General features: G+C 47.4%; 1 protein-coding gene across 1 annotated transcript in view; it reads left to right on the plus strand.

The window, feature by feature from the left end:
* The window catches only part of ARL10 (ARF like GTPase 10), a 55,713-nt gene extending 41,111 nt beyond the window's left edge, over nt 1-14,602 (plus strand). Inside the window, exon 4 of the mRNA XM_073651163.1 lies at nt 13,953-14,602. Coding sequence (XP_073507264.1) covers nt 13,953-14,171 — 219 coding nt within the window. The 3' untranslated portion in view covers nt 14,172-14,602. The remainder of the gene's footprint in view (nt 1-13,952) is intronic.
* The last annotated feature ends 1 nt before the right edge of the window (nt 14,603 follows it).

The raw sequence follows: 14,603 nt of genomic DNA on the forward strand, positions 1-14,603 counted from the left end.
GCCGCCACCAGGTTACGGCCATTATCACACACGACCATGCCTGGATGTAGGTTCAGCGGTCTCAGCCACAGATCTGCCTGCTCTTTCACAGCTGTCCACAACTCACAAGCAGTGTGAGGTTTATCACCTAAGCTTATGAGTTTCAGCACAGCCTGTTGCCGCTTTGCTGAGGCAGTACAGCAGTGCTTCCAGCTTGTAACTGATGTGGTGATATCTGAGATGGAGGCTGAACATGATGAGGAGGAGGAGGATGATGCGCAGGAGCTGTACACTGTGGGGGCAACTCTGACTGACATAGGGCCCGCAATCCTCGGTGCGGGGAGGATGTGTTCCGTCCCAAGGTCCGACTGGGTCCCGGCTTCCACTATGTTTACCCAGTGTGCCGTCAGGGAGATGTACCGTCCCTGGCCACAAGCACTTGTCCACGTGTCCATTGTTAATGGACTCTCCCAGTAACTGCGTTGTTGAGGGCACGGCAGATGTTTTGGGACACCTGCTTGTGTAGTGCGGGGATGGCACACCGGGCAAAATAGTGTCGGTTGGGGACCGAGTACCGAGGGACGGCCACCGCCATAAGGTTGTGGAAGGATTCCATCTCCACCAGCCTAAAAGGCAGCATTTCCAACGCAAGCAGTTGTGAAATGTGTGAATTTAGGACTGTAGCCTGTGGGGCGTTGGCTGCGAATTTGCCCTTTCGTTCAAAGCTCTGGGATATGGACAATTGAACGCTGCGGTGGGACGTGGACATTGATGCTGTTTCTTGAGAAACTGCCATAACAAGTGAAGACTGAGAGGAGGGGGCATCTTTGCATGCAGTATGGACAGGGGATTGCCTTGCACGCACAACAGGGAGTTCTGTTACACGCACAACAGCGGAAGAAGCAGTGGTGACACCCGCTGACACTGGTCGTGGACCCTGGGGTTTGCCCCACAAAGTTGGGTGCTTTGCTGCCATGGGCCTGATCATGCTGGTGGTGGTGAGGCTGGTAGTTTTGTCACCCCTGCTGATGCTGGCATGGCAAGAGGTACAAATGGCCTTTTTGGGTTTATCAGCAGAGTCTTTAAAAAAATTCCAGACTCTGGAAGACCTACAGGTTGTACTGGCAACATCCCACGTGTTGGTGTTACGGGGAACTGTTGCCCGCCTTCTGTGTGTGGCCACCACACTGCTTATTCCTGTCGGGGTACTCTGCCTCCCTCCCCCTGTGTGCTGCTGGCCTCGCTCTGCATGTCCTCCTGCCACGTTGGGTCAGTTACTAGATCATCCACCACCTCCTCATCTTCCACTTGCGCACCACGATCCTCCTCCTCACTTCGTGGCAATTGTGTCTCGTCATCGTCCACCCCTTGTGACAAATTGCCAGCGTCGATTTCCTGTGGCTGTTCAAATATTTGGACATCGCTATATGGGATCTCCTCTTCCACCACTTCAAGCGGAGCAGGCGAGGGGCACAATTCTGGAAATGGACCAGTGAACAGCTCTTCAGAGTGTCCAAGTGTGGGACCAGTTGCTGTCTGACGACACTCGGCATGGTGGGATAAAGGAGCATCAGTGTGAGGAGGAGTATGGGGTCGAGACTCACGGCTACTAAAACTTGACCGTGTGGAAGACAGACTGGAGGTGGTGGTGCCCAGGTAACTGGAAGTATTATCTGCTATCCAATTAATAACCTGTTCACACTGATCAGTTCGCAATACTGGTGTTGTAGTGTGCTTCCCTAGTAATTCGGTCAAGAAGTGGGAGCGAGAAGATGTGGCTGTTGGTTGTGACACATTTTCACCTTGGCCACGGCCCCGTCCTTTACACACACCATCACCAGAACGTCCAGTTCCACGTCCCTTGCCACGCGCCTTGCCCATTGTAAATTAAGTAAAATAGCTTACACTCGCAATATCGATGGAAAAAGGGTAATAAAAAGGAGATTAGAACCGTGGAAGAGGAAAACCACAGTTCTATTTCTCTGGCCTACACCAGAATCTTTCAAACAGATATATTTGTGTCTGAACAATCAGGGAGACACTATTACTGTTTTTCTTTATGGAAAAAATACCAAAAATATAGATAATACAGAGATTTGAAACGTGGAACTGCAAAACCACAGTTTTAGTTATGTGGCGTACACCAGACTCTTTTAAACAGATATATTGGTGTCTGACCAGTCGGGGAGACACTATTACAGTTTTTTTTTTACGGCAAAAAATGCCAAAAACAGGATAATACAGAGATTTGACCCATGGAACTGCAAAACCACAGTTATATTTTCCCCTTCTCCCATGACAGCACCACCTGAGAGAGGGTATCCGCCCACCAAGGACAGGAACCTACTGAATAAAAAGGCGGTACCTCTCCTCCGCATCAGTTTTGGTTCCTGTCCCTGATGGGAGCCTCACCAGGTGGTACCTCACGTACCTGGATTATGGACGGTGCGGCCTGGAGGCCGTGGAAGCAGCAGATGGTCCCTGTTCCCAGCCCGTCTGGCTGCTGCCCGGGTCTGCGTGTGGGGAGGAGGTGCTGTTTTTTTTTGGATTCCTCCCCGCGTGCGCCGGGGCCTGCGGCCGGGTCTGCGCCTCGCAAAGATGAACTGAGCGCGCCGGCCGGCAGGTCTTCCGGGCTGCGCACGTGGGGGTCGCGTCGCACCCTGTGACGGAGCGCGCCGGAAGTCCGGGCTGCGCACGCGCGGGGTGCTGACGCGCCCTATCACGGAGTGCGCCGGAAGCCGGGTCTGCGCATGCGCGGGTGGGAAGCTGTCATCCCGCTGCAAGCGCGCCGGGTGCCGCTGGGCCGCGCACGCGCAGAGGCAAGTGGATCTGCGGGTAGCGCGCCAGCTGGCTAAAATTTAAAAAAAAAAAAAAAAAAAAAAGAAGAAAAAGAGAGATGAGCACGCTGCCGGAAGGGGAGGAGCCTAAAGGAGGTGGAGCCCTACTGCTTTTAAGGATGGGGAGCAATCAGGATGGCGGTGTCTGCATCCCCGCCATGATGGATGAGGAACCGCAGTCACCTGGGCAGCAGCTGTCACCGCCACAGGAAGTACAGCAGCAGCCACAGCCATCAAAGCAGCGCAAGCAGCTCAAACAAATGGAACGAGAATCTTCCCATCGACAAAGTCACAGCAGTGAGGGGCGCACGAGTTCCGGCAAGACTGGTCAGAAAAGACTTCGTCAGTCCACCTCCGCCAGATGGGAGCCCTCATGTGAACGGCAACCACCGCCTCCGGTACCCTAGTCTGAACGGCAGTGTGGTGAGTGATCTTCAAAAAGTCTCACCTTGAATAATGTGCTCTTCTCTCTCTCTCTCTTTTCCTCCTTCTTCTCCTTTTATTTCTTGGGGCAGGAGGCGAAGAAGTGTAGTGCTAAAAGTAAAAACAGGGAGTGTGCTTTATGCAAAATCGGTCTTCCCACCTCCTATGCCAAAAACCTATGCTCGGACTGTATTCAGAGAACCATTGCAGAGGAGTCCCCCAGGTTTTCTTTAGAATTAAAGGATCTAATCCAGACAGAGGTCAGAGAGTCTTTAAGAGGCTTAACCTCACTCAAAAAGAAGAAGCGAAAACTAATTTCTTCAGAATCAGAGGAATCAGTGGAGTCCCGTTTTACGAGAGAACTGCCTTCCTCCTCTAATCACTCCTCGTCGTCATCGGAGTCTTCGGATGATGATGGGGGGGGCAGACCTTGTTTTTCGGTTGATAATACTGAGAGACTAGTTAAAGCCGTCAGAGGGACTATGGGTATTACCGATACCAAAGTGCCCAGAACAGTCCAGGATGTTATGTTCGGGGGCTTAGACCAAAGGAGGAGACGCTCATTCCCGGTCAATGACAGGATTAAATCTCTGATAGAAAGGGAATGGAAGAAACCGGAGAGGAAGGGTCAGCTGCCGTCATCCTCCAAGCGGAGGTACCCCTTTGAGGATGAGGATGAGGATGCGGCTAAATGGGACAAAACCCCAAAGATTGACGTGGCCATTTCAAAATCTTCAAAAAAATCCACTTTGCCCTTTGAGGATTTAGGAGCCTTAAAAGACCCGCTGGATAAAAAAGCGGAGTCCTTCCTTAAGCAAACCTGGGAGTCGTCAGCAGGGGCCCTTAAACCGGCAGTAGCAGCGACCTGCACTGCTAGATCTATGCTGATCTGGCTTCAACAATTGGAAGACCAGATCAGGGGGAATGTGTCCAGGGAGAAAATTCTATCAGACCTTCCTCTTGTGCAGGGAGCGGCTGCATTCCTGGCAGATGCATCGGCAGATTCAGTTAGGCTGGCTGCCCGGTCTGCAAACCTCTCTAATGCAGCCCGTAGGGCGCTATGGCTCAAGAGCTGGCCAGGGGATGTGCAGTCAAAGTCTAAACTGTGCTCAATCCCTTGTGAGGGGGACTTCTTGTTCGGCAAAGGTCTAGATGACATCCTAGATAAAGCCGCAGACAAAAAACATGGATTTCCCACGGTGTCTGGTTCCCGATTTAACAGTTCCTTTCGGAAGAGAAAATACAGCCGCAGTAAAGCTCCCAGAGACCAAGGTAGCTGGAAAGACCGAAAGCCGTATAACAGAGGCTTCATGTTTGGGGGTCCCTCCTCCGAGAATAAGAAAGCCCCTAAGTGACAGTTCCCCCCAGGTGGGAGGAAGATTGTCCCACTTCCTGCCTGCCTGGAAGGAAATTTCATCCAATTCTTGGATCTTAGGGATAATCAGGAGGGGGCTCACATTAGAGTTCAAAAGCAGGCCCAAGAACACTGTCAAAATATCAGCCCCCAGAGGTTTAGCGGAACAGATAGCCTTACAGCAGGAAGTTCTCTCTCTGCTCATGAAAGGAGTTCTGGTGGAAACACCTGCACCCGAGCAAGGAAGAGGATTCTATTCGACTCTCTTCCTAATAAAGAAGCCGGACGGCTCCTTCAGGACCATTGCGAACTTAAAGAGACTGAACGACCATTTAATCTACAGGCCGTTCAAGATGGAAACAATAAAATCGTCCATAAAGATGTTATTTTCGGACTGTTTTATGTGCGTCCTCGATCTGAAGGAAGCCTACTACCACGTCCCGATTTTGCCAGATCATCAACAGTTTCTAAGAGTAGCTGTACAATTCGGCAGGCACGTAAGGCATTTTCAGTTCGCAGCTCTTCCCTTTGGCATTTCCATGGCGCCGAGAGTCTTCACAAAAATCATTCTGGAGGTCACAGCGCACTTGAGGGAAAGAGATATTTTGGTCATCCCTTATCTGGACGACTTCTTAGTAGTGGGCAGATCAAGTCAACTCTGTGCTCTAGCCCTGGCGGACGTCATGGCCAGTCTAAGACGCCTAGGTTGGCTGTTAAATCTGGAGAAGTCAAGGCTGGAACCAAAGAGGGTTCAGTCTTTCCTGGGTCTCATTCTGGACTCAGAAAACCAAACCTGTCTTCTGCCAGAGGAAAAGAAGCTGAAGATCAGATCCCTAACATCTCAGGTTGTCAGCAATCCGACCATGACCCTGAGGAGTGCAATGTCTCTGTTGGGTACAATGACGTCTTGCATCCCGGCGGTTCAGTGGGCCCAGCAGCATTCCAGATGTCTTCAACAGGAGATTCTGGCAGCGGACAGGCGGCTCAAAGGTCGCCTGAATGGGAAAATATCTCTTCCAGATGTTGTGATCAACTCCCTGGACTGGTGGACATCTCCGGTCAACCTATCTTTGGGGGTTCCTTGGACCTTCCAGGTGTCGGATACAATTACAACAGACGCAAGTGCGGAAGGTTGGGGAGCTCACCTAATGGATCGTTCTGTACAAGGCCTCTGGTCGGACAGCGAGACAAGTCTCTCTTCCAACATGAAAGAGCTGTTGGCAGCCAGAAACGCGCTAAAAGAATTCAGTTCTGTTCTTCAGGGTCCTCACGTCAGGATAATGTCAGACAACAGATCAACAGTCGCCTACATCAATCATCAGGGGGGTACCAGGTCTCTCCCTCTGATGTTAATAGCGGATCAGATCTTCAGGTTTGCCGAGAGTCGGCTGGTTACGCTCTCGGCACTGCATATAAAAGGGGAAGAGAACATAAAGGCCGATTTCTTGAGTCGTCACATCTTGAAACAAGGAGAGTGGGAGTTGAATCCAGCCGTTTTTCAGCAGATTGTGGATCGGTGGGGACAGCCCCAGATAGATCTGTTTGCAAACAGACACAATCGGAAGACCGAAACCTTTTGCTCCCTGAATCCAAAAGAGGGGGCGTTTGCGGTGGACGCGCTGCAGATTCAGTGGGATTTCACTCTAGCTTATGCCTTTCCCCCTTTAGTACTGATCCCTACTATCCTGAGGAAGATCCGAGAGGAACGGGCGAGGGTTATATTGATCGCCCCGTTCTGGCCCAAGAGACCATGGTTCACTTGGATGAAGAGAATGTCCCAAGCAGATCCATGGGTTCTTCCGGACATCCCGGATCTCCTCAGGCAGGGCCCAGTCTGTCATCCCCAAAGAGCGGGCCTGCATTTGACGGCTTGGATTTTGAGAGGTCGCTATTGACGCAAAGGGGGTTTTCTCCGGATCTTGTTACTACCCTTCTAGCAAGTAGAAAGCCGGTAACAACTAGAATCTATGGTAGAACCTGGGCTAAGTTCTTGTCTACCTCGGGTCAGTCTGCCAAGGGGAGGATTCCTATTGAGGCCATACTAGAATTCCTCCAGAAGGGGTTAAACATGGGACTAGCCACCAGTACTCTTAAGGTACAGGTATCGGCTCTGGGGGCACTGTATAATTATGACTTGGCAGCAAATAGATGGATCATTAGATTTATTAAAGCCTGTCATAGATCCAGACCTATTCCTGTTCCAAGAATGCCTCCTTGGGACCTTAATTTAGTTCTGGAAGCATTAACCAAACCTCCCTTCGAGCCCTTAGAGAAGGTTTCAGAAAAAATCTTAACTTTAAAGACTGCTCTATTGGTGGCCCTGACATCAGCTCGTAGAGTCAGTGACTTACACGCACTATCCGTTAACCATCCATTCACTCAAGTATGTATGGATAGAGTAATCTTAAGACCAGACCCGGCCTATCTTCCAAAGGTAGCCTCCAAGTTCCATAGGACGCAAGTAATCACTCTCCCTTCCTTCTATCCTAATCCTAGGGATTCTGAGGAACATAAGCTTCACACCTTAGATGTTAAGAGGGTGTTAGTCCAGTATTTGGAAGTGACAAAAGCCTGGAGAAAGAGTGATGCTTTATTTATATCCTTTCAGGGGGCTAGGAAAGGACTTAAGGTTACAAGAGGGACCATAGCTAGATGGGTCAGGGATACTATTACCTTAGCCTACTCTTCTAGCAATCTGCCGGTTCCTGAGAACCTGAAGGCCCATTCCACCAGAGCGGTAGCTGCTTCCTGGGCTGAGAAGGCGGATGTGCCCATCGACATTATATGTAAGGCGGCAACTTGGTCATCCCCCGCTACATTTTACAAACATTACCGTCTTGACCTTTCCTCTTCTACTGATCTGTCCTTTGGTAGAAGGGTGTTGCAAGCGGTGATCCCTCCCTCTGGTATTTGATCTCTATAAATCTCTCAGGTGGTGCTGTCATGGGAGAAGGGGAAAAGATCCTAGTTACTTACCGGTAACGGGATTTTACAGAGCCCATGACAGCACCCTATTAATTCCCTCCCCTTTATCACTGTGGTGTGCACTTTTTTAAGGTGTTTAGTACATATGTTGAGGTGGTGGTTATGTATTAACCTGTCTTCGGAGGCCCTCTCATGCTCTGAAACAAAACTGATGCAGAGGAGAGGTACCGCCTTTTTATTCAGTAGGTTCCTGTCCTTGGTGGGCGGATACCCTCTCTCAGGTGGTGCTGTCATGGGCTCTGTAAAATCCCGTTACCGGTAAGTAACTAGGATCTTTTTCTGGCCTACACCAGACTCTTTTAAACAGATATATTGGTGTCTGAACAGTCACAGACACACTCAAATTTTTTTTGGGGGGAGGGGGGGGGTTACCAAAAGGTTAATAAGACGCGTATTTGGACAGTCTGACTGAGGGGGAAAAAAAAAAATACAGGATTTAGATGGAAAAAAAAAGAATTTTTCCTGGCCCCTGAGACCGGGGGATAAGTCTAGCAATTTGACCAACAGGAGCACACAGGACTGTAATGCAGCGTTTGCTGGTATAACCACTGCGTCTCCTATACAGCCTGCCTGCCTGATGTCTGGGATGGATATTTGTCCTGAGAAGGACTGTTTGTTTGATTTGGCAGGCTTTAGAGACTCTACACTAACTGTTTCGGAGTATAAATCTCTCCCTAACTCAGAAGCGCTGACCCTACACTGTCTGATCCGGAGCGACTGTGTCCAAGATGGCGGCGCCCGGTTTTAAATACTCGAGGTGACACTGTAATGCCCACAAACAACATGGCTGCGGCATTCCAGTGACTGGCTGGCAATCCCTGCATGTTCATTGGCTCTGTAAAAAGCGCCAAACGTGCAGGGCGGAGACCCGAGCTCCCGCCCGAGTAACCCAGAAATGCTCGGTGCTCGCCGAGCATCCCGAGTAGTGAAATGCTCGGGCGAGTACCGAGCAGTGTCAAGCATGCTCGCTCAACACTAATGCTAACCTGTTTCTGGGCTGGTGGGAGGATACCATTATCTTTACTGAGGATCTTAAGGACTATACCAGATTGATTGATTTATGGGTGAGATTCATAGATGATGCCTTCATTCTCTTAAGGGGTACTGAGGATTCCTTCCGATCTTACATTGAATGTTTGAATCGTAATAACATCGGATTGTGGTACACCTTTGAAATCAATCCCACCCCAATATCTTTCCTTGATATTTTGATCTGGAGATTCTTTGCACACTACTGTATATCATAATCCCTCCTCGATGAGCTCAATATTGAGATGGGATAGCCACCATCCATATCCACCCAATATCTCAGATTAAGATGAAACTTCTCAGGGATGAAGGACTTCAAAAATAAGCCGGTTGATTTACGGCTTAGATTTCTTGACAGAAGATACCCTGACTGGGTGTTGAGGGAGGCTTTTCATTATGTTTTAGCACAGGATAGGGAGAGCAGGGGAATCACAACCCTGTTCATCTTATCTCCACCTTTGACAACGGGGCGTCGGCCTTAGAGGAGATTCTCATGAGACATTGGAGTATATTGAGAATGGATGATGACATTAAGGATAGTATTGGCACATTTCCTCAGATTACTTACCATAAGAGTAGATTGGTGGGTGATGGGGTGGTACACAGCCACTTCTCTGCCCCATTGACCAATGAAAATTGGTTACTAGCTAAACCATAGGGGTCTTTTAGATGTGGGAATTGTGTGTCATGTGAATATGTTTTGGTGGCCAAAGAGCTCTGCAACGATATCATTGGTGAAAACGTTCAACGGCAAAACTCAAGGAGTTATCTACAGTTAGGTCCATATATATTTGGACAGAGACATTTTTCTAATTTTGGTTCTAGACATTACCACAATGAATTTTAAACAAAACAATTCAGATGCAGTTGAAGTTCAGACTTTCAGCTTTCATTTGAGGGTATCCACATTAAAATTGGATGAAGGGTTTAGGATTTTCAGCTCCTTAACATGTGCCACCCTGTTTTTAAAGGGACCAAAAGTAATTGGACAGATGAAATAATTGTAAATAAAATGTTCATTTCTAGTACTTGGTTGAAAACCCTTTGTTGGCAATGACTGCCTGAAGTCTTGAACTCATGGACATCACCAGACGCTGTGTTTCCTCCTTTTTGATGCTCTGAACTTCAACTGCATCTGAATTGTTTTGTTTAAAATTCATTGTGGTAATGTCTAGAACCAAAATTAGAAAAATGTTGTCTCTGTCCAAATATACATGGACCTAACTGTATAAGGCCACCTGCTGTTGCGGAAAGAGCTATGTTGGTAAAACCATCAGGGAGTTTAGGAGGAGAGTGGGAGAACACATAGGAGTCATTCGGAACAAGCGGTAGACTCCATTAGCAAAGCATGTCAATGAACTTCATACAGGGGCATCTCACTAAATTAGATTATCAAAAAGTTAATTTATTTCAGTTCTTCAATAAAAAAAACAAACTCCTATTATATAGTAATTGCAAACGGAGTGATCTATTTTCAACTATTTATTTCTGTTAAAGGGGTTGCCCGGTACTTTTAAAAAAAAATGCCAGTGTATTTTAATGATAAATACAACCTTCTAATTACCTTTCGCTGCTGAGAGCGCCGCTCACAGGCAGCACGTGACCCCCGGGTCCCTCTTCTGCATTCCACCAGTGGCTGCTGGGTTGTGGGTGGGGTTATTCCCCTGAATCACACCCGGCATCCACTGCATGCTCTCCCTGTCCTCATTCACTGGGAAAGCGCGCTGTGAATACTGGGTGTGACGCAGTGGAATAACCCCTCCCACAACCCAGCAGCCACCGCGGGGACCCCAGCGCTGAGTCACGCCTCACTTGTCGTGACGTCAGCGTGCGGTCGCGTGCTGCCTGTGAGCGGCGCTATCTGTGGCAGTATCAGTAGCGCAAAGTAATTAGAAAGAAGGTTGTATTTATCATTAAAATACACTGGCATTTTTTTCAAAGTACCGGACAACCCCTTTAATGCTGATTATGGCTTACACCCAATGAAAACACAAGTCATTATCTCAGTAAATTAGAATACTTGAAAAATGTTTTTAAAATCCAAAATGTTGTCCTACTGAAATGTATGTTCAGTAAATGCACTCAATACTTGGTCGGGGCTCCTTTAGCATCAATTACTGCATCAATGCGGCGTGGCATGGAGACGATCAGCCTGTGGCACTGCTGAGGTGTTATGGAAGCCCAGGTTGCTTTGATAGCAGCCTTCAGCTCGTCTGCATTGTTGGGTCTGGTGTCTCTCATCTTCCTCTTGACAATACCCCATAGATTCTCTACGGGGTTAAGGTCAGGCGAGTTTGCTGGCCAATCAAGCGCAGTGATACTGTTGTTTTTAAACCAGGTATTGGTACTTTTGGCAGTGTGGACAGGTGCCAAATCCTGCTGGAGAATGAAATTTCCATCTCCAAAAAGCTTGTCGGCAGAGGGAAGCACGAAGTGCTCTAAAATTTCCTGGTAGACGGCTGCGCTGACTTTGGTCTTGATAAAACACAGTGGACCTACACCAGCAGATGACATGGCTCCCCAAACCATCACTGATTGTGGAAACTTCACACTAGACCTTAAGCAGCTTAGATTATGTGCCTCTCCACTCTTCCTCCAGACTCTGGGACCTTCATTTCCAAATGAAAATGGGAAATCTGGGACCTTGTGGAGTGTCAATGACTGCCTTCTGGACATCTGTCAAGTCAGCAGTCTTCCCCATGATTGTGGAGCCTACTGAAACAGACTAAGGGACCTTTTTAAACGTTTAAAAAGCCTTTGCTGGTGTTTTGTTAATTATTCTAATTTACTGAGATAATGACTTGATGATTATGGCTTACAGCAATGAAAACACAACATTAGCAGAAATAAACACTTGAAATAGATCACTTTGTTTGTAATGACTCTATATGAGTTTCACTTTTCGTATTTAAGAACTAAAATAAATTAACTATTTGATGATATTCGAATTTAGTGAGATGCACCTGTAATGGGAACCTGAAAACCATCAAATTTATGGGTATTGAAAAAGTGAAATTACCAGCTAGGCGAGGCCATTTAGACAAAATCATCTTACAAAGGGAGTTATGCTGGATTTTCCGTTTGGACACATGCCAACCAAACGACCTTAATGAGCAACTTCATTTCTGTTGCTTCCTTTAAATTATATGCCCCCCTCCCCTTTGTAGTCCCCCTCGTTCGGTCTCCTCCTTCTCCATTGGTATTGTTCTATTTATGTTGCTGATTTATGGGATCTGTCTTAAAACAGAGATGACTCTGGTTAGGACAATCCAAGTTTTTTGGATTGTTGTGGTTTCGGCCAAACCAATTTTGGCTTTTCTACAGTAAACCCTTTTATAGACTTACCTTTGATGTATGGCCTGGCATTTTATATCAATCCCCTTACCTTTTCTTGCTTGTCATAGCATGCCATACAGAGTGTTCTCATTTCACATTTTGAATTTTGGGCTTATTGGACCCAAACCATTATTTAATCCCGTATAACTACAAGCTGCCTCTCTTAACAGCCATATGTTCCTTATTGTGGCCGCTATGGGAATATGTGTTTAAATTATGATCCATTCATGGTATGATATGTTGAATGGAAATTATCATTGTGGCTGGGGCACAATCCTTGCGTCATGGGTGATGCCACGCAATAGGTTGGCTGCTTGAGTTAGAGATCCTGCTGCCTTTGGACGCGACAAGATGTGATGCAGCCACACCACGTGACTTTAAAGCTACACACTGATACGACGCAGCCATATAGGCCGTGCCTGCGTGGTATTGTCAGTAATGATGCGGCCTGCATTGGGCGGTAGGAAATGACACTGCCAGTAATGATGTGGGCCGTGATGTGACCGGAAGCCACGTCATCATGCGGTCCATTGGCCGCATCATGGTAGAAATGTACGGCAGACGTGAACAGGAACACCCTCCTCGTTTGTGCGATCTAATTAAGGACCGGAAGTTACCTGACGCCGGTAACTGAGCGGAGAATGTTTAAAATGATGGATTGTATGCACACTAGATATGACCATTCTTAACTAGCAGTGACCACACTAGTCAGACCTCATCTCTGATAGCCTGACACTGCGGGGACCAGAGCCCATGATTATTTATATCCCCTGATGAGTCATCCACACGGGGAAATGAAACGTGCAGGGATCAAACTCACATGTAGGATATACTTTCTTGCCGTCGTGGGTCACTTTACAGTAGCTTATACTTGGGGTCAGTCCTTGTCAGGGCAGGAGCAATAAAGGGGCACGACACGGGAGTTGATATTGTGCACATGCCCGGTCTGGTTTTTGCCTATTGAAGGTACCGGTGGCTCCTGTCTCACCAGTCTCCTGCTTCCTGAAACAAATCATTTAAGTGGCGAGATCAAACCATTTTTTTATTAGAGCACTGGTTGATATTTGAAGCACTTGCACTTTAGATGTATTTGTGTGTCATTGATTCTGAGATACCATCTTTTTATACGTATCATTAAAGGTCACATTTTAATGGTATCTATATATTATTTTCTCTCCTGCTGAATACTCTGATAAACAAGAAGCCAATGGCCTATGGTCTTATAACAGCACTCTGTGACATTATGTTACTGGATTTGACACCATGACAAAGCCATGTCTAGTGAAATACAGGACCCACAGCAGGTAGGCACCGACCATCACACCTATGTCAGCTTGTTTTATATACCAGTCTAAATTCCCATGCAGTAAGGGGTTTTCCCCATTAAGGAAATTACGCTGCCGCTAGGGTGTTGGTGGTTTGGCTGCAGCGGTGACGTGCTGACAGCATGCATTATTGCTGTGGCTAATTAAGATCAGGCACGTGCCATTTACCTTGGAACAGCGGTTTAGCTCGGGGACTGGCCACAATAATTATGTTCCCTGTGAACATGACGTCACCGCTGCAGACAAAGCACCTAAATCCAAACAGCGGCAGGGAGCCAGAATTTAGACCCGGGGGAGGGAGAGTACCTGTTCAGTAGAGGATAAGTAAACCTGCTGCCATGTAGATCTCCATATTCATGGGCTCTGTATGACTCCACCCACACCACTGACAGCTTTCTGCCTATGCACAGTGTACACAGACAGCTGCCAATCAATGGTGTGGGCAGGGTTATACAGATCTCAGCATTCAGAGAACTGGTAGAAAATAAAACAGTGACTTAATCAAAACTACAGCAAGCAGCCCAGTAAGTGACATTGCTGGAAACACAGTCTATGCCCCTACATCATACTGCTCTCATATGTGGTAGAAATAAACCTGGTGACAGATTAAGGGGAATCCTGTGGCTAATGCATTCTATTTTGTGAAGAATGGCTGTGCACAGCATTTAACACCTCTCTCTTCAGGATTGTAGGTCTGCTCTAAGCACCTCAGACATTTTCTCAGAGCTGTCACTGCACAGAATTCAAGGGCTGAGAGAAGTGACGCTGCTGGGGACCAGTGCAGTGTATGATGGCTATGGGAACAGCACCTCTCTACAGACTGTGCGATCAATGCTGGAGGAAAAGCTGCACAAACTCCAGGAAACCGAGGCAAACACCAATCCTCTCCAAAGCAATCACTAGAAGACCTCTCTGGCAAGAGAGAAAAGTGCCTAATGGACACCGCCTGGGATGTGTCTGTACTGAGGGATACTGCTGGAGAGGAAGGATCTTGGTCCGGACTGACCGACAGCTGCCATAGGTGTAGTATTTGGGTATTGGGGGGCACAGAAGTGGGGCAGGTCCTCACCTCCTGTTTGAAAGATTCCACTGATAATTTATTTCATAGACACTTTTGTTTTTCTAAGAAAAAAATAAATTCTTATGGTTTGTGGTTATTGTTATTGAAGCACATAAAATGTATTTATTAGAAGATAACATGATTATGTCCTTTGTCTATTTCATGGTATTTTCCTGTCCCATCCAATTTCTCAAGTCTTCTGTTACTTTTAATGTTCAGTTGGATCTTCTGACAGTGCCCAGGATCCAGAGGAGCAGATCTGCCAATACTGGCTA

The sequence above is a fragment of the Phyllobates terribilis genome, unplaced genomic scaffold (genome assembly GCF_046119375.1).
Source record: "Phyllobates terribilis strain yellow unplaced genomic scaffold, ASM4611937v1 Scaffold_11__3_contigs__length_659146591, whole genome shotgun sequence".
Classification (NCBI taxonomy): Eukaryota; Metazoa; Chordata; class Amphibia; order Anura; family Dendrobatidae; genus Phyllobates; species Phyllobates terribilis.